Consider the following 20,352-nt stretch of genomic DNA (forward strand, 5'->3'; position numbering starts at 1 on the left):
CCAGCAGGAGGCAGAGGAGCAGACGGGGGCCCTGCTGCTCAGACTGCAGGGAATCACAGAACCCCAGAGTGCCAGGGGTTGGAGGGCCCTGGAAAGCTCATCCAGTGCAATCCCCCCAGAGCAGGAACACCCAGCTGAGGTTCCACAGGAAGGGGTCCAGGCGGGTTTGAATGGCTGCAGAGAAGGAGACTCCACAACCTCCCTGGGCAGCCTGGGCCAGGCTCTGGCACCCTCACTGGGAAGAAGTTTCTTCTCCTATTCAAGTGGAACCTCCTGTGTTCCAGTTTGCACCCATTGCCCCTTGTCCTGTCACTGGTTGTCACCGAGAAGAGCCTGGCTCCATCCTCCTGACACTCCCCCTTTCCATATTGATCCCCATGAATGAGTCCCCCCTCAGTCTCCTCTTCTCCAAGCGAAAAAAAGGATTCACAGAACCCTTTTGGTTGGAAGAGCCCCTTAAGATCATCGAGTCCAACCAGCACCTAAATCTATGACCCACTGCAGAGGGACGGAGCCCTCGGGCAGCACCCTGGGCCCTGCTCCCAGACCGAGGGGGTTGGCGCCTCCCCCAGAATCCCAAGGGAGAAGCCGGGGAGGGCCGGCAGCAGCGCCCGCTGTGTCCAGCAGCTGTGCCTGCGGCCCTGCCTGAGCAGGAGGCAGCGGCCGTGCAACACATCGTCTGTCCAGAAATGCAGCTTTGCCTCCACGTGTTCAAACTGGATATTGCATGGATGGTCTCGTCCTCTTGCTCGCCACAGTACAACTTGCAAACCGGGTTTGTACGGGCTCTGCAGCAGGCTGGGGCTGCCTGGAGAAGGGGGATGCGTGTGTGCACACGTGTGCGTGCATTTGTGTGCAAACACAGCAGAGAGGACAGGACAGGCCAAGGCAGCAGGACCTTTGTGCTTGATAGTTCAGCCTAAACCCCCTGGTGCCTGGGACATTTGGGATCTTCAAGCCAGGGTGCTGCCTACTCGCGATCCCAAAGAGCCCTGACAGTCCCATATAACCCCAAAGCCACCTTCCCCCCGTGCCTGGGGATGGCTGTCCCCAGCCAGGGCCCGCAGCTGCGAGGGCAGCTGGGTTTGGAGAACTCACCGTGGATGGGGAAGACCCATCTGAGCTGTGTGGTCCTGCATGTCCCGTCCCTCCTGTCCGCTCCTCAGACCCCCTGGCAAAACCTCCTCACGTCACATGGACTGAGCCGGTCACAAGGGAACTTCACCCCGCTGGCGTGGCAGGGAACAAGAGCAGGAGCACAAGTGCAGGCAAACAGCAAAGCAAAGAGCAGGAGAAACCCCAGAGCAGAGGAGGGTGACACGAGCGGGCCCCAGACCCAGCCAACCACCCTCCTTCGCACCCCCGGGACAGCCAACAGGCGATGCTCTTGGCCACAGCTCCAAGATGGCACGTAGGAGGACATCGCCAGGTTCCCATAGTGCAGGCAAGATGAGGGGAATCCTCCGATAATGCCCCAAAATGTGGCCTCAAAATCCTGCCAGGGGCCCAGCTCGGACGTCCAGCAGAGCTGGGGCATCTGGAGCCAAGCGAGGGAGGGGTGGAGAGGGGCTGCTGAGAGCCACAAGCTCTGGAAAGCATCACTTCGATTTAATGGACCTTGATGTTAGAAAATTAAGTCTAGAGAGCTCTTTTATTTGCCACCAGGCTGAGCACAAGCTGAACGTGAGCAGGATTTAGAGGGGGGAAGAGCTTTCCAGATGAGCAGAGAGCAATTTTGTCATAAAAACCAAAATAATGATAAAAATAACTAGCAGGGGAGAAAGGAGTGTGGAGCACAGCATACAAATGTCAAACTCCAGATCCTCTCAGCAGAGCCATAATAAAAGGGTTTAATCTATTATATCGATTAGCACTATTACACCTCTCAAGTGAGAAGAAACTCATTCTTACACGCAGGCTAATTTCATAAATGCGCTGCATTCAGAGGCTTCAATAAGCTGATGGGTTTTAATGAAAGGGTCGAGATTTAAATGTATGTCTGCAAAGGATTTAGAGAGACTTGCAACTGGTGGCAGCAGCTTCGGGGATGAAGCGGCAGTGCCGGAGTAACCCAGGGGCTGTCACAGGCTGGGGTACCCTCAGGCGAACCCCCTGGTGCTCTCTGGGGCACCAGCATCCCCAGGGCATCCCCCAGGACAGGCTGCCTGGGGACAGTCCCCATGGCCCGGCAGTGAGCAGGGGCTCTCCAGCCCACCCCGCGTTTTGGATGCCCCATGTTGTTAAACACCCACCTGGCACGGGGGATGTGCAGGATGACTGAGGCGGCCTCGGGACCTGGGAGGTGAAGTGCCACAGGGGTCGAGCCTGGGAATGGAGGAGCTGCAGCATCACAGGAGCATCTGATGGGTTTGCACGGTGGGGAATGTAAAGATCCACCGATGCTGAAGGTTGATTTGATAGGAAGCAGCACTGGGCCGAGCTGGGATTCCTGTTCCTCCGGGGAGGGAGCAGTGACCCGGTCTGCGGTGCAACACAAGTCCCCTGCGGTCCAGGGCAGGACACGTGCCAAGGTTTGAGGTCAGGAACACAAAACCCCCTCAGCTGCTCTCCGGCCCAGCTTTCCCAAGTTCTCTTTGCATGTTGTTCACCCTGTTCTAAAGGTACAAAAGCAGTGAGTGAAACCCTGAACCTTCGAGCAGCCACCACGCAGCGACACCTCCCCTGACTCCCCCAGCCCAAACACAAAATGCCTCCCTGGCAAAAGCTTCCCCTACGGTCCAAGAAGAACAGCGATGTCCTGGTTTCTCCCCTGCATAGCAGAGGTAACAGCCATCCCTTCTGCCGAGGGCTGAAAGCGTTATGAGGGAAAACAGTAACGAGGTCCATCAGCTGCGTGATATATTTGCCCAGCTTTAACTGTGCCCATCACGTACACGCGTGCAGCGTCGACAACGCTTTGCACCTTCCCTACAAAAGAAGACCACACAGATTAACCGCAAACTGAAATTACCTGGACGCCAGTTCTCTCCTCGCCTCCTTTAACACGTCACAGCAGCTCTACATGAAAACACGGATGCGGCTGCAAATGAAGTTGCCTGATGAGGGCGAGTTAATTGTGAATGGTTTCTGCAGGAACTCCACCGCCTTTGCGAGGATGGGGAATCCTGGGCACGGCTCCAGGGCCAGAGCTGCTCCCCTTACACTGCACCGCGGTGCTGCCTCCGTGTGCTCTGCCCACAGGAGCAGTCTGAGCAAGGCAGAAAAACGTTTTGTTCTAAACATTTTAGCTAATTACTGATATTACGCAATATGTCAAGGGACTCAGTGATAGTCAAAACAGCAAGGTGACTGGTCCCCAGACATACTAATAAATAGTAGGATTAAGAAACTACCCCATCATTTATTAAAATAACCAAGAAAAAGATCGGTTGTAAGAAGTGACATAGTCCTAGATACCTGGCTACAAGTGAACAGGAATCGCGACACACGCTCATTGTCACGTTTTCTTCTTGCTGTGTAGACAAGGTTCGGTTCTTCCTTTAGTCAAAGGAATCGGCTGAATGAACAGGAAAGCAAACGTGACGTGGGAAACAGCTGGGCCAGGTCTCCTCTGTCACTCCATTTCCGATGTTCTACATCAGCAACCTTAAAGGCATTAACGGTGCTTTGGGGATTTCTTTTCCCTCCCCCAGCTACACCTGGACTCTGTTCAAGACACTTCCCTGCACTAGAGATGCTCACCCAGAGCTCGGATGCTGCTGCTGCTTTCACACACGTTTGTTAGCAGAGCGCACAGCAAGTCTGTGACAAAAAATACAAAGCCAAGGCTCCCAGCTCTGCCCCCAAACTTGCTGCTTCGACTGTTAAATCCGTTTTGGTTTCTCCTTCGTGTGGAGATTTTGACAAAGTGGACCAGAATATTATTGTAATAAGGAAACGGTTTAAAAGTAGCAGCGCTCCAGCAATTTTACTCAGCTAAGGGTAAAGTTTTATACAACTAAGCCACAGTCATAGGGTCGAAGTTCAGCTCCCTTTAAAAAGTGTGGCACTCACGCAGAAAGAGGCCAAACCGCTTGTAAATTATGGTCAGATTACTTAAACATCACAAAGAACTGACAACAGTAGCCACAGATGAAAATTAATCGAGATATTTAATACAGTGCAATCCATAGTAGTTTCTTAATTAAAATAATTGTGTGCATGTATCTGAATGAGTTATCAATTATCACAAAAAAGCAATAAACATTGTAGTGCTACGTAGAAAAATGTACAACTGAAACTGGAATCTTCCCTACTTCCAAGACAGCGTTTGTCAATCGCAAATCATCACCAGGTAAATGGGAACAGTGACAGCTGTTGCAGTGACAAACACAAGGCTGGCCACACAGCATCGAGGGACAGAAATACAACTTGCAAAGAACTAAAAACCTAAAGCATTCTCGCACCTAAAGACAATAAGAAGCCAATGGTGGCTTACGACTTTTCCTGGTTTTAAATGCCTTACAAGACTTCTAAACACACTAAAACTGACTTAAAATTACAGAGTGTTGGTTTTTTTCAGCTTATTTCAATTCCATATGGCCCAAACTTTTGAAGATGAAGATCCAGCAGTGGCAGCAGCACAGTCCAAAAGCTGAATGTTTGATTTTGCAAATACCTTTTTACAGAGACCCAACCGTATTCAACCGCAGGCAATTCCCCCTGCTCCCCTTTCTTACTCTGCGCAGACCATGCTATGCAGCAAACAGCAACGCGGTTCCCACTGCTTTGGGTTAAAATTAAAGATAAAGACATTTTGCTTATGCTTTCTCCTCAACACAACACATTTGCACCCAGAATATGTAATCAAAGTCTCTTTTCAGGCAGCTGCTGCTGCGGTTACATGGTTCCTGCCCAAGCTTCCAGCTCTTTCATGTCGTCATCCTCTTCCTCCTCTTTCTTCTTGGCTGCAAAATATTAAAAGAAAACAAATGAGTGGGACACTTGACAGAATCTTGTCCCCGTTCTTTGCAGGAGAGGAGCCTCTGTGCCACCGGCCCAACCAGGAAATGAAGCACCACGTGCCAGTAACAAATAGACAAGATCTTTCTGAATTAAGTAACCGATGTGTTCCGAAAAAGCCAGAATGGGATAAACTTTGATATTTCCACTTTGCGTGGGAAGAGACCACCAAACCCTGAGTTTTGGGTTTCTTGTCTGGACTCTCCAGTGTTATAGTTGTGCCTCTATTAAGAACAAAATCATTCCTTATTCCATTTTGAAGTTCTCGCAGCGTCACAAGTGAGGCTCGTGTGCGCTCACCCGGCTGGCGATGGGGACGCGACGCAGCGGACGCGTCACCCCACCGTCACCCCACCGTCACCCCACCGTCACCCCACCGTCACCCCCGGTCCTGCCGCGGGAGCAAACGCCGCTCCGTCCTAACACCGCAAGTCCAGTTTCTGGAGATGGAAACTGTTAACTCAGCAAAAAGGCTTTTAGGCCAGAAATAGCTGCAGTAATTTTGGAAAAAGCCAAGAAAAGACGTCATTTCCTCAGGCAGCGGTTCCGTTTCACAAGGGGCGGGGGGGAGAAAAGGCAGATAATTCATGCTCAAAATGGTTTGTGTCATTCCAAATGAAGCGTTTACGCAAGAGAGAGCTGAGTCAGCATTAAGTCACACTCAAGACCCATCATTTATACAAGTTTGGAATGTGTTTTCCTAAATTAAGCTCTTCCAGTCTCTGTTCAACAGAAACAGCTTTTGCCTGAATTTCTTCTGACATTAATTCAGCTGACAGGCAACTGCAAAACATTTCTCATTCAGACCAGTTAAGCCAAAATCCAGACAGTCCTGAGAACTGGAAAAGCAGGAAAGCTCACCCTCATTTTCCGGGAGGTAAATAAGAGTCAGTTCCACCGCAGCAGAGGCGTTACCGACTTCAAAAGGCACAGTAGGGAGGTATCTGCTCGTCGGGTAAGTGAACTCTTTGGAAGTCTGGCCCATGACGACCAGCAGCAAACTTTAATCCCAGTGTACATGAAGTCAATTTTAAGTGAAAAATAACTTAGGGGAAAAAACCCCACAAGCTAAATCCGCAGCCAGCAGCGCCCCAGAACCCCACGCTTATCTCATGGGCAGCGGTGCTTGAATAAAACGTAGCACACCGTTAAAATACACTGATGGAATTCCAATTTCCGCCCAAAAGAACCTTAGTATAAAACCTACAAAACACTGAGTTTTATACTAATAGCTTTTACTATTAAAAAAGCTTGATGTCTTTATTATTTTTATTCTTTTAGGAATTTTATGTCTACGTAAGTGTTATGGTGCAGAGTTACTCAAATGTGTGCACAATTACAATGCCTCTCACTAGCGCACAGTCACTACTACCTAAGATGATGCAAAAAGCATGTCTGGGTCCAAGTCAGTACATTTTAATGTCTATTACCCAAGGAATATTTAGAGGACAAACCTCATTAAAGCAGCCAGGACATAAAAAGTTAATGCGCATGTTTATTTCAACTGTTTCTCCTGCTGTTGGATCTGTACGTAGATAAAGTTGCAGATTTAAGTTATATGGATATAAGTCGCTCTCCTCAGCAATTCCGCCCAGCAAAACACAACTAGGAAAACAAACCGATTTTGTCAAAGTAAAAGAATACAACGGACAAGGCCTGAACCGCGCAGCACGTCCCTAAGGCAGCAGCTCGGTGTTCGGCAGCGCCTGCTGCTTCTCACGTCCTGTCAGCCCTGGAAAGGCTGCACAATAATTACAGATACACTGACCAATTTGGGTTATTTTCATCCCCTGGTTTTTCAGGCCTTTTTTTTTCCTAAGTAAGCACATGAAATAGATCTGCAAATTCCACAATTTATTCGTAACATGTTAAGGTAAATTCGGCAAAATAGGCTGGTAAAGCTTCATATCGCATTAACGCGTGCCAAAGGTGTCCTTTCTCAACTCTATTTCATGAGGTATCGCTTCCAGTTCACGGAAGAGTGAGCAGTTCAGATTGAACAGCAACCTGGAACCCTGTCAATGCGAATATTTCGTGCCGGTTCTCCACGTTCACCACACTAACTATAATTTTCTAGATGTATGTGCTCCAAGACTGGGACGACCCTCGGCTTGGTACGGACTGGTGTGAGTACGTGCAAACCTCAGAGGAGGGAACAGCTGTCCCCAAAGTGGGGACTTTGGGGTTCGTTCCCCACAAAAGCCAGAAAGGCAAGGATCAAATTAAACAAAAAAGCAGCATGGAAGCGTGGTGGTTCAGCCTGAGGATCTGAACCAGCCTGGGATTAATTCCCAGAGCTCATTTACTCTGCACTCCCTGTCACAGCCTTGGTATGTTCGTCAAGATCACAAGTGGTTTCCTTACCCCCGTTTCCACTCTGAGCGTCATCTGTGCTGTAGGTAAACTGGTGGTGTTAGAATGGATAATAACCGTTCCTGTGATTGCTATTCATTTTCATTGTTCTTAGGAAAGGCAGGTTACCCCCCCGGAGAAACAGCACGAGATGTAACTTGTGATTCAGGCAGCAATTTGAAGAAAACACCTGCGCTGCCTGCAGCCAGATCCCTCACATCGGAGGAGTCTGCAGTCAATACACACACTTTTAACAACCCAAGATGTTTCTGGTAAAGGTGCACACATACCTGGCTTTGACGGTATTGATATTGAGGGCACATTCGGTAGTGGTACTGTCTCGGGACCACTTATTTCCAGCAAGTTTTTGTCTAGTTCTTCTTGTTCTAGTTCCTCTAGTTCTGCCATGAGTTCATCCTAGTTTTTCAAAGAAGGAAAACAGAAAGCAAAAAGAATAAACTAAGTTGTATTTATTAGCAAGTAGATTTAGCTGGTCATATTATTAAAGAAAATAGCTTCAACGCATAGGCTCAAACTGAGGAGATGAGGAGTCCGAATCTTCATCTGAATTCATTCTCAGATCAGGCCATCCAGACCATTCCCAGCATGAAGCCGGGTCAGAGCTGCTGCCTGCACTGGCAGAACAGCCAGTAACAGGTTCTGGGAGGGATTGTACATCCCCAGTACTCCACCAGACACACACAACATGCAAATCTTGAACATCCCCTGTGCGTCACCATCCCTGGAGGTGTTTAAAAGATGTGTAGACGTGGCACTTAGGGACACGGTTTAGTGGTGGACTTGGCAGCGCTGGGTTAATGGCCAAACTCTATGATCTCAGGGGTCTTTTCCAACATAAATAATTCCGTGCTATAAACAGAGGCGGATTTAAAGCATACCTCATCGAATTCTTCCCCAAATCCTACTGGCTTTGAGATGGCTGTTGAAATCTCATCGGCCAGCTCCTGCTGTTCTGCAATGTCCTGCATTAATTCATCTACTTTATCAATATCCCTGTAGAAGAAAGGAAAGAGTTCAATATAATTAGGCACTCTCCCAATCAGCCCTTAAGACTGTATTTCCTGCGTTTTGTAGCAATGCCACACCATCGTGACATTTTACAAGGTCCTTTCGCAAAACATATATTGCATGCAAGCCTGAATTTTATCCCCTGGTCTCAACAAAATTATGCAAGTATTTATGTTTTTCTTAAAAGTTCAGCTCACAGTAGTTATTTACAGACATTTCATATGAACGGGTTGTGTTCTGCATTACTTCTATTAATAATAATTTGCTCTGTTCCCTGATCCAGCATAATCACATTACGTCTACAATACTTGCTTTTGGAGCAAGTACGACTTCCCCACAGTGCTATATTATTGCTATATACACCAACTCCGCTGCACAGAAAGACGTTTAAGCCTCCCCTTGAGGCTTAAAATTCTTGCTGCCACCAGGCGGATCTGGGACCGGTGCACCCTCCCATTTGCTTTACACCACACTGGTGCCGCTTTTCTGTCGGACAAAGGCAGCGGCTTTTGTGCCATATAAAATTATGTCAAACTGAGAAAGCACCAATAGTTGTGTATTTTGTTCAATATGAACGCATATCTAGTATTTCAGTTTAAGTTACAGCCTTTGAAAAGAAGATTTTGCTACTCCAGCTCTACCTTTGGTTACGAATCACCTGGCATTGAGCAGATCAACCAAATCACAAACTCAGGTTCCTACAGAAAGACGCAGAAGGGAACGACTTACATGTTGTCATGAGCAGCTTTCATAGCTTTAGCAGCATAACCCATATTCTTGAGCACTTCAGTGTTAGTGTTGGCATTCTCAAGGGCTTCCCTCTGGAATTCGATGGTTGATAACGTGCCATCGATCTGTGCAAGCTGCTTCTCATACCTCTTCTTACGCTTTAGGGCCTGAAGAGCAGCTGAACAACAAAGAAAAGAGCAGGATTTGTGAGATTTGTGCCCAGAACAGCCATTCACCTTTTGTACCAAATGCCACTCAGCACAGAGAAACGTTCAGCACGTTCCGCTGCGTGTTGTTCGCTTTTTGTCCTAGATAAATGAAGTTGCCTCACCGTTGCATTCGCCTCCTTCAACAGAACTGTTGGAAGGTGGCCAGGTCCTTGCTGTCCACCCCCTGCAACGTGAAGGATTCAAGCCCAGAAGCAACTCAAGGACCAGTCACCTGGTCACTTGTAACACACCACAAACCAGACCACGCTGCAGCAAACAGCAGCCTGCCAAGTGCAAGCTGGTCCACGTACAAACACCTTTGTTCACCATCACCCCAACACATCACGGCACCGCTGGCGCAGCTGCTGTCAGATGAGGTTGAGATGCCGCTGCAGGGTCCCCCCAGCAGCTCATTCAGATAGAAAGCAAGACAGATGTTTCTTCAGCTTCATGTTGTGAAATAGATATTTCCGTATTTGTAGAAATATGTGTATAAACAAACTTTGTGCATGTTTCATATTACTCCTACGACAAGGCATGGTCCACACAACAGTCTCTACTGAAGACATGAGGTGTTATCACTGAAATTGGCTTGAGCAATTTGCTGGTGCTGTCACGCACCCACCTGGTGACAGCCACCGGTTCTCCCCAAGACACCTGGACAGACAACAGAGCGATGGACATGTTCCCAAAGCACCGACACTGAGCACAAACTGGATTTATAGATAATCTTGCCTGTACGTGGTAGAAGTTTTGGTAGGAGCTGCAGCGTGGGCAAAACCTACCGAGCTCGAGCACTGAGGCGCTTGAACAAACATCAGGCATCAAACACACAACCAGAGCTTCGCTTCTCTTCTCTTCTCTTCTGCTGCCCCTCCTGATATGGACAGACTTGTCCCCTGCACGACAGACCTGGTCATATACTACAACCACCTACTCTCAAAACAGAAAGCTGCTGCCCTAGCAGCCCTGCTCTTGGTTTCTGATCTCAGCCACACGCACACTCCATTTCTTCAGTGCCCTGATATCTGTACAGAGCAGGAAAACGTTAACATGACACAGGCTCCGCTAAAAACGAACACCCTGGACCTCCCAACAGATCAGTCACGAGCATCATGAAAGGTGACCAATAAAGGGTTTTAATCTTTAAGATGTTATTTCAAAACTTTGCAGCCCTGTTTACAATTCCACAGCAGATCTGGGGTGGGTGCGACACGGAGCAGGAGATCCTGACAGCAGACAAGCTCCCCTTATCTCCCCTGCTGGCGGGGTGATAACTGTGACATGATGAGTATGTTCCTGCAACACAAGCAAAATAATTCATCTCCTAAAGCAGATTAAGCCTGCAGGCACCCCATGCATTTTGTCAGATGGCATCTTGACAAGCTTGACCTTCCTTCCAGGTAACACCCTGGTGCCCAGAAGCCCTGCATATACCCTCAGTTCTACAACTGGTTATGAAATGCTGTATTTGATTACTTTCAAATTACACCAATTAGAGAATTTAAAAAGCACTTTCTGAAGGTACAGCTAAGGTTGCCAGGCACGCAAAGCGGCACAGGCTGATTTAGAACTGATCAAAACCACAAAAGCACAGATCACCTCGACTGTCCCAACACAAGGACAAAGCTCCACATCAAGACCCTTCGCTGACTTTCAGCCCAACCCCAGTAAATCTCCCCATCCTGGGGTGGGTCCAACACCCATTCTCGTTTGCCAGGATGGGAACAGGGCCAGGTTTTTGTGTAACACAAAGGAGAGCGTTTGCTCTGCAGAATCCAGCGCAAATACCATCTGAAACATTCCAGCTGTACGCCAGATCATCAATTGATGAGCAACACATTACTGGTGTATTTAGCCTGGTTAATTTTGCGCTAATGCTTTAATTAAGGATATGTAAAGTTTTCTTACTCAGAAAGATAAAACTGTTAATAGGCTGTGTTTATATAGCGACAGATGCTGGAGAAGCATCAGACAGTGACAGGACATTCTTTATTGAGGATTTTGCGCATCATGAAAAATTATTGGCAAAACCAGGGATTTTATAACCGTCGTGCAAACCGAAGTAAAGCACTACAATTTACGTTCAGCTTTCTCCGAGCATCGCTACAGTTTGCCTCCATTTCATGCTTACGCACATTTAAAACAAGCCGCTCAGACACCAAACTTTGTAAACGAGATCCTGCCTAGGAACAGGAACATAAACATGCAGGGCTTAAAACTTGCCTTGTTTCAAGTGAAAACTTCAACCGGGTTTGTGAGGGCCAAGTGGTCGTGGCTGGTATTTATATTTTCCCCTCTCTCCATTAAGGCCAACACAAGGACAAACTTTTGTCCCCAGTTCACACCTGCACCTACCTGAAGAGCCACAGGTAGAAATGCCTATTTCAGTAGCCTAAGAGGAACACGGACTGATAGACAGCCCCAGGAATAAGCACAGGATCATGCATAAAGCTGCTGTGCCTGGACAGTTCGGCATAAATATTTAGTGCAGGTCGATTAACATCAGAGTGATAAATGAGTTTCTGCAACCAAGAAAACCTTACACAAGAGACTGCAATTTTTTGCAGGTGGAAGCAGAACAAGGCATTCAGTGCCTCAAATGAGATGATCACAACTCCCTGCAATTTATTTTCGTCTGTGTTTCCTTGTTTAACTATCTTTTAGTGTAGAAGACTATGAAGCTGTAAAAATAAGAAAATACCAAGTTAATTTAGGTCACTCGCATCCACTTCATCCTGCAAGTTTTGGCAATTAATTCCCCGCGCTCCTCCCCGCACGGAAGAGGATTTACACTTCACATTCAGGGTTGGACTTGCTGCAATTATCGGTTCCCCACCTGTGTCCAATGCAAACACACCTGAGATAATGCTGGTTCCTGCACATCTGCCCTTCCCGCAGCTCGGCAGAGACGTGGGATCCACTGCAGACCTTCTGTGCTCTATCAGCAGTCTCAGCTGCAACAGCAGATCACTAACTGGTCATGTCTCTGCGTCCGACTTCATTTGAAAGACTTAAAATCGCATGTGTTTGTTTAGGACCATTCCTGTTCAGTTGATTTTCCGCCTCTCAGGACTGGTTCCTCAGTTTTCAGGTGTTTCTGGAGGAGCACAGCCCATCAACACCCACAGCTCCGAGGTCACAAGGGATTTCTGGAATCAAGGTCTCTCTAGAGCCAAAAACACACTGAGCTCTGCAGAGGGGCCCAGGGGCTCACCCAGCCGGACACGGCGGGAGAGACAGATCCCTGCTAAAGTGCAGAAACAGCAAATAACAGGCCTGCAAGTTTCCCATACGCTGCTATCACACTTCACAAACTTCAGAGAGCAGTGGTACCTGCCCGAGGAAGGGAGCCAAGGCGGCGATTCTGTGCCCATCCACAGCTGCTTGATCTCTACTCTCCTATTTAGGCATTGATTTCTGCAAACTGATGAGCAGCTCTGATAGTTTCTTCCTGCACAACAGTCTTTACCATCTGCATAAATACCTACGGAAACCTTAGGTACTGCCAGAGTAATATATTTTTATTACGTTTTTTATCGAAGTCGAAGCTCTGAATACTTAATCTGTAGGCAATGACACGGGCTCTTTTTCTCAAAAACAAAACCCACAACCCACAAACAAACAAAACATCAGTTTCCAGAATTTGAAATAAGTGTGAAAAAGAGACAGCAGGCTAGAAACAGATCCTCTAGCATCACGTTAATTTATGCACATGCAAGAAAGGGATGTGCGCTTGAAGATGCTGTACCCTTGCTCTTTGTGAGAGCTGCAGCCACGTTGGGCAGTGTGCAGGGGACGCTCCTCAGGACCCACACCCTTAATTATGCCTTTTCCACTCCCAAGACAGTAATTACACAGGCAGGCAATGTAATTTAATAGCCAGCTTAAATTACTATGGAACTGCTTCTGCAGGACCTGTAACTGTATATTAAGTTTAAAGCATTTATTCCCTAACATAGCCAGAATTGCCCACAACCCAGAACCTGGTGCTAGAGAGATCAGCAGCACATTTATTTGTCTAGAAACAGCTGGTTTAAGTTTTCCAAGAGTGCGATAATTTCCTTATCTTGGAGTAAAAAGCCGCATGAGATTACAAGATCCCTGGGCCAGGCTCTTGCAGCGGCTTCTGCAAAGAGCCTGATACTCAGAGGCTTGAAATGAAGAGAGACTCGTGCTCATTCTCACCACATCATGGCTGTGTATTTCTTTCTTACGCCCTCCCTGACTGTTCCATGGGAAGTTAATTTTCCCGAGATGACCACGAGCACCCGCCAGCAAACACTTGGGTGTTTTTAGACAACTTTTACAACGGTACCTTACCCTTAACAGGTTGTGCTTTAGCTCCTAAGTCCAATGTGCATGATGAATTGCACGCACTTCAAGTATCCTCTAAAAAAAATAACAGCCAATAACAAAACTTAGATGTATTTTACTTGAATTTTAGTGAGGTTTTCAGCAGAGTTCATAAAGAAGCGTGCACCGGGCAAAAAGCGGTTCTACATATATTATTACAACTAAATTAAAGGTAATACAGTTAAGTGGGTGATGCCTGCCATCCGTTAGGAGATGGTGAGCAGTCTCAAAATTATCTTCTCCATATGACATTTTGATATATTCATTGTCTTCATTATCAGCTACGACTGGGACATCAGGGCCAATTTTTATTCCTAAAGATTCCACCACAGAGCTCTGAGCAGTTAAAACTGATAGAAATAGTTTATGACCTCTTCTCCATTGGCAAAGGAAAACAGAACGTGTCAGTGTTAATGAGCCTCAGCCTCTAATGCCTGCAGCTCCTTTTTATACAGAAATTCTCACGATGAGAACATCAGCTCGGGGAGGGGCGAGGGGGGCAAGTCCAGTGAAATAGTTTGGTTTGGGGTTCTTTTGTTTGCTTGTTTTATTTGCTCTTTTGTTTGGGGAGTGGGTTTGGTTTGGTTTGTTTCAAGGGGGTGTGTTTGTTCAGGGGTTTATTTTCTTATTTACAGTCTCCAACTGATGAACTGCAACACACTACTTTAAATGTCACATTGATTTGACTTTCTGTGACGGTCCTCCCTGGAATTCCAGCCCAAGTTTCACGCTGACCGTTGGACCACGGTGAATAACAAGACACCGAGGGTTTCACCGTTACACCCAACCTGATAAGCGGAACTCGCGTCAGGGTTTTCAGTCGCTTCTCCGTCTGACTCACGAACGCTCACAAGTGCAAAGGTGCTACACTCACCCGTGCAGAACACCCTCCGTCAGCACTCAGCCTGAGAAGCATGACTGCTCACCCAAATAACGTCACTTTCTTCTCAAGAAACACAAGCTGTAAGAATTTAATTTCATGGGGTTTTAAGTAGAGAAGCAAATTATTAATACGGCTGTTGTAAGCCTTTTTCTTCCTCGCAGTCTGTACAGCAGTTCATCAGCGAAACAGGAAAAACGTTCACTACAATAAAGAGTCAGCAGGCTGATAAAAATACAGTTTTCCCATGTAGTACTGCAAAATTGACTATGAACATGGGACTCAAAGATGCATTTTGCATCAGATTGTGACTTAAATGATGAATAAAGGCGGACAAGTACTACAAGAAGGGCTGGATAGTGTTTGCTGCAGGACTCCTGCTTCCCCTACATCAGCATCTTATGATTCACGGAAACAAAACCAAGTTCATGTTATTTGATTCTGGGAGCAGAGATCATTTCTCTGGTCAAACGTCAAGTATGACCTTAAAAACACGTTTGCAAGCAATGCATTAATGTCTAAGACCTTAGATACATGGTCACAAGCCCTTTGAGTCTCTGCCCATACCCAGGCCTGAGGTTGTAGCTTCCTCTTCCTTGAAATCCAGATCATTGCAACACTTTGAACCAGTCGAACATCTAAATAAAGAAGTCAATGTACTCATGCAAGCTTGCTTCCGTTTATTTTCCCCCTTGCTGGGAGATTGCACGTCACCCTCAGATTTTTATCACAACTACACATCCGAGCTGCCCAAACAGGAGACTGTTGCCAGCAGAGCTGCCGTCCCCTTCCAGCCGCACTCCTGGCTCCTGCACCGCCCGCTCTGACATTGCTGTGGTTAAGCGCGATAACTTTTTCATTTTTAATTGTATTATTAATTGTTCGGATTCGGCTGGCTCAGCAAACTAATCCGACTCACACGCTGCCCACACAAACGCTAACGCCAGCACAAGAGGAGCAGGTGGGACAAGGTGCCACCGCACCAAGCCCAGCCTGTCCCGCGGCCACCCCGGCACCTTCCAGCCACGTCGCCTCCGCCACCGCGGAAAGGGCCCGCTCGCTCGGACACCCCCCAGCAGCGGGCACAGCAGCTCAGCAGACTCACAGCACAGACTGGAGACGCAGGGAGATGGAAAACAGGTAATTTTCCATCAGAACAGCCAGCTGAACAGACTGACCTGTGGCAGCCCCAGGATCTATTGCAATCCGGAGGTGGGCAGAAAATGATGACTTTTGACTTCAGCCTACACCCAACTTTCTTGGTTGTCTGGGGTTTTTTTCATGTGGGGTGAAGCACAGGAGTGCTCTCTCTCCAGAAAAGCCTGAATTATATAGCAAGAATACAGCCGTGGTTTTGCATCCATTTTGTACTCAGTCACCAGTGCTGGAAAAACAGCATTAAATTTATTTACAACGAAAGAGAAACTTTGACATTAGGGATGAAAAAACACTAACAGATGTCAGAGTTGATAGAAATCTATGAAACATCAGTCTCCTGCTAAAGCCTGAATATTTTTACTATGTATTAGCATGATGTTAGTTTTTCACCCCTGTGGTGTTTATGGACCTGGTGTTCATCAACAAAATGTAAAATCCAGTGGAGGAACACGACTGCGCCACCCCGGGCACAAACTCCCGAGGGGACTTACACAAGTGGCACCCGGCACAGCACCAGGTTTCCCTCCGTGCTGTGACCTTCACATGGAGACAGAACTTGAGCTCTGGGTTTCCATCAGAAGAGATAATGCTGAAACAGATTCTGGAATTGTTATATATCCAAAACAGTCAGAGACGAAGGGATTAACCCATTGCTTCTTCTGTGTCTGTGTGCTATTTCTCTGGCTTTGCGAGCCAGCTCTTGTAGGACGAGGCGACAGCCACAAGGAAAGGAGTAAAGCTGGAGCAGCAGTGATTAAGATCAGCTTGAGCTACCCTGAAACCAAATACTAAGGGCCAGAACTCTATAACCGCAGCAGTTCAATTTGCTCCATGAACATTAAGTGCCTGATAAAACATCCCAGATCGGATCCAGCGACGTCACATGGACAAATTGGAGCGGAATAAAACGATGGAGCAGCAGCTCGGTGCTTCCAAACCGCCCAGCTCACAGCTGCACGCTTCTTTTGTTAAAGCAAAAGTTATTTTCAGGGCAGATTTAAGATCCAGTACGATACTGGCTGACTGGCATTCAAACCATGCTGTACTACTGCGACTTCCATTAATCTCACCAAGTCCACCACCCACAAGCTAAGGTACAAGTGTCGAAGAGCCTCTTGAGGAAAAAAACAACCAACCAAACACCAGAACACAGGCTGTTTGCAAAAGAACAGGCTGAACACTTCCAGGAGGCAACAAAACACAAACGTAGCCCAACTTCTTCTCAGAAGAGCAAAATAGTAACGTGCATGTTTCCAGGAACGCTGTGTGAAGATGATCAGTCTTCTCCTTGGTTGTTTTTCATCCCACGGACAAAAAACGACACGCACATTAAAACCAGAACTGCTCTAGAAACAGCGCAGGTGCCCTCCCACCAACCTCACACGTGGAGATTGCTGCCCTGTCCCTCTCTGGGAGCTACTCTGATATTGTGGAATAATGAGAATGACTTGGGAGAGTGAAGGGAAAAAAATAAAATTACTACTTATTAAAATGCCCCGGGTTCCTTCAGAAGGCACGGTGATCATAAAACTGCTATGGCTGTGCAACAGAACAGAAAGACCCTGAAAAAAGCAGCTTTTTATTGAGAGCTTAAAACCTCTCTTGCCAAGAAACAACACAGACTGAGGAAATTGATACTCATTGGTTACCTATTTTAACTTTGGAATTTCATGAGGAGTTACGCAGCCTGGGTATCCTAAATGCCAGTTATGAAAAATATGCAAGGAAAGTAAGTTCACAAAGTAATAAAAACCTGCATGTGCTTGGGGCAGGGACAAGAACCAGAGGCCTGCAAGTTTCTGTGCTGCGGGAATGAGTCAATGAGCCTTTAGAAACCCCGCTCGCTTGGCAGCGAAACAATCGCCCAGTGTGCTGGAGAGCAGAGCCGTTTCCTTTTGTCATCCTGAGCACGCCAGACGCTCATCCTTCCCCTCACAAAACCACAACATCATGCCAGCTTTCCCAAGGGGGCTGTGATTTTTCAGGTGAGCTCCCCAGTGCTGCAGACGCGTTTGTTCTGCCAGCTGAGCAGGACGAGCCGTCCACAGGACACTTCTCTCCGAATACAGGGATACACAGAAACCCTCAGGGTGAAAACCTTCAGTCCTGGAGAACTAAGAAAGCTTCAGGATTCTTAAAGCTGCATTTTTAAAAATTTGATCCAACACTTTAAAAAAACCAAATCCCTAGCTTTTGTTCAGTTTTACTTAAAACATTCAACTATATCGAAGTATTTCCATTAAAAAGACATATTAGATTTAAGTGATTTGCATCAAAATTACATAATTTCTCAATTATAAACCAGTCAGAAGTCAGAGAGGGAAAAATCCAAACAACTGCACACAAGTAATGCAATTTGTTGGAGCTCAGCTGATGGCCGACATGTTGAACCCAGAATAAAGGAGCAGCCCCTCAGTCTGCCCCCAGGGGAACTCACGGCCCAGCCAGCGAGCAGGTGACCAGCGGCCTTTCCTCACAGCCCAGGAATAAAAGTTGGCCTTTCAGTTTCAGAAACCCTCTGGAAAAAAAGAAAACCATCCCTAGCCCTTCTCCTTTCCACAGCTCCCTAATTACTCATCAGCATCTTGTCCTGCTGTGAGACCTCAATTGGTCTGACCCAGAATCCCAGCAGTGAATGGGCAGGTTTTTCTCCTTCCTCCACCTCCAGAGAAATTTCATCTCTCCACTACCCGAAGCGCCCCGGAGCACACGGACGGGCAGCACGCACAGAGCTGCTATTACAACAGAGCCAGACAAGGACCTGGGCAACCAGGTGGCACAAAGAGAAGTTCAGGAGAAGTTAAACAGGACCAGCACAAGACAGAGAATGCAGAAACTGCAGAAGAGGAAGGCTAGAAAAAAATATGTATTTTAGTTCTCCTTTTAAGCTCATTGCCAAGTTAGGCCAAAAAAACCACACTGGAAACTCAGGCTTATAAAAACTGTCATAATAAATTTGATTTCGAAACTAACTTGGTGAAGCCTTAAGTCGGGCTCTGCCACGGTCCTTCAGGAGACATCCGTGGCACCAAGTGAAGCCACGAAGGCACGGGCACCCTGAGCTCGCTCCATTCGCACCGCCACTCAAACACAGCGCGACCGGGAAGCCCTGGTGCAGCAAACTGCTCTGAGCTTTGAAAGGAGCCTTAAAATGCTGACTAAAGTAGTGACGCGAAGCAGAAACTGTTATTGGTAGTTACCGTAAATTAACCCCTGCTACTTGACCGTCAGTTGTGGATCAGCAGCTCTGCACCTCCTGCTTCAAGCTCTGCCCTTCTGCTGGAACCCAGCACAGAAAGGGCAACATCAACACAAAAATCTAAAGACTGCTTTCCTGAAAACACCACTTTTAATGACCGCCATAAAACAAGCAAGAAGCTCATCAGAGCACCCAGATACACACCCTGACAACTTCTTACCTTCAGGCTGGCATTCATCAATGTCCAGCACTGCCTGCAAATACATAATTAGACCTCCCCGGGAGAGCCCTGTGCCGCCTGGTGAACACCAGTCTCTCATATCTAAGCTACCTATAGCTTTAGGGCACCCTAACAACAATGAAAATATACCTAACTAAATCCTCATATTAAGCAGGGTCTTGGTAAAGAGTTGTGTTTGTTAGAAGAAATAAAAAAACCAGCAGCAAAGCTAGGCTAAATCCTCAAATTAAGCAGGGTCTTGGTAAAGAGTTGCGTTTGTTAGAAGAAAAAACAACCAGCAGTAAAGCCGGGCCTCAGTGCGCGGCTTTTCCAGCTCCTCCCGGCCACAACCAGCAACTCCCCCGCTTCTGCTTCGCAATGTGTTCCCGAGCTCTCCTCGAAAGGCTCCGCAGACGGAACAGAAGGGCCGAGCAGCAGTGACATCGTTATCACGCGGCCGTGACGCGGCAGCCGCGTTCCAGCCCCAGAGCTCCGGGTGCGCCCGGGCCGGGAGGCCGGGCCGGTGCGAACCGGGGAACGGCCGCGGGCCCTGCGGAGGGGCTGCCACAGCTCCCAGGCGGGAGATAGAATAGAATAAATGCAATAAACTATAGAACACGGCGGCACATCGATGTCTGAGCTGTACACAGGGCACGGCCAGCGCCCCACAGGCCGGCCCGCCCCCCCCGACCTGTTGCCCGGGGCCCGGCCCGGCCGCTCACCGCGCTTGTTCTTGGTGCCGTGCTTGCGGGCGGCCGCCAGCTCCTCCTCGATCTTCTTCTCCAGGAAGTCCTGCTTCTTGCTGAGCAAGTCCTCGGTTTCGCGGAGCTTCTGGATCGCGTCCTGCGGGGACGGGCCCTTCCCAGCGCCCTTCCCGCCGGCGCTCGTCCCGAACAGCTTCCCCAGGAGCCCCGACATGGCTGTGCCGTGCCGGGCCGCCGAGGCCGCGCTGTGAGGCGAGGACGGCCGTGAAGCACCGGTGCCCGCTCCCCTCGCAGACCGTCAGTCCACCGGCAGAGCCCGGGCCGCCGCCGCTCGCAGGACTCCGCGCACCCCGCCCGCCGCCCCGCCCCGCCGCTGCCGCCCCCGCGCCGCATACAACTCCCGGCGTGCCCCGCGGCGCCGCGCCGCGCCGGCAGGCGGTGTCCGCCCGCGAGGGCTGCTGGGAAATGTAGGCGCGGCGGGAGCGAGGCGCGGGGCACGACGGGAAGGGCGGGGAGGTGCGGTCTCCCGAGCGGAACCTGAAAGCGGCGTCACG

The 20,352-nt window shown here is 48.3% G+C and overlaps 1 protein-coding gene across 1 annotated transcript; it reads right to left on the reverse strand.

Annotated features, from left to right (window-relative positions):
- Positions 1-4,093: 4,093 nt before the first annotated feature.
- CHMP4B (charged multivesicular body protein 4B) lies at positions 4,094-20,155 on the reverse strand. Its single transcript, XM_065850199.2, has 5 exons — positions 19,817-20,155; positions 9,073-9,250; positions 8,214-8,328; positions 7,605-7,731; positions 4,094-4,907 (listed from the first exon to the last, which is right to left on the reverse strand). Exons 1-5 carry the CDS (start codon positions 20,010-20,012, stop codon positions 4,840-4,842), a joined length of 684 nt encoding a protein of 227 aa, XP_065706271.1. The 5' UTR covers positions 20,013-20,155; the 3' UTR covers positions 4,094-4,839.
- Between the last annotated feature and the right edge of the window lie 197 nt (positions 20,156-20,352).

This window comes from Patagioenas fasciata, chromosome 16 (assembly GCF_037038585.1).
Source record: "Patagioenas fasciata isolate bPatFas1 chromosome 16, bPatFas1.hap1, whole genome shotgun sequence".
NCBI lineage: Eukaryota > Metazoa > Chordata > Aves > Columbiformes > Columbidae > Patagioenas > Patagioenas fasciata.

Excerpts from the sequence above, each read along its gene's own strand:
- CHMP4B (XM_065850199.2), bottom strand. The coding sequence starts at position 20,012 with ATGTCGGGGCTCCTGGGGAAGCTGTTCGGGACGAGCGCCGGCGGGAAG. Across the intron at positions 9,251-19,816 it reads CGGCACCAAGAACAAGCGCG|CTGCTCTTCAGGCCCTAAAG; the intron begins GTGAGCGGCCGG and ends TTTGTTGTTCAG. Across the intron at positions 8,329-9,072 it reads AAAGCTGCTCATGACAACAT|GGATATTGATAAAGTAGATG; the intron begins GTAAGTCGTTCC and ends TTTCTTCTACAG.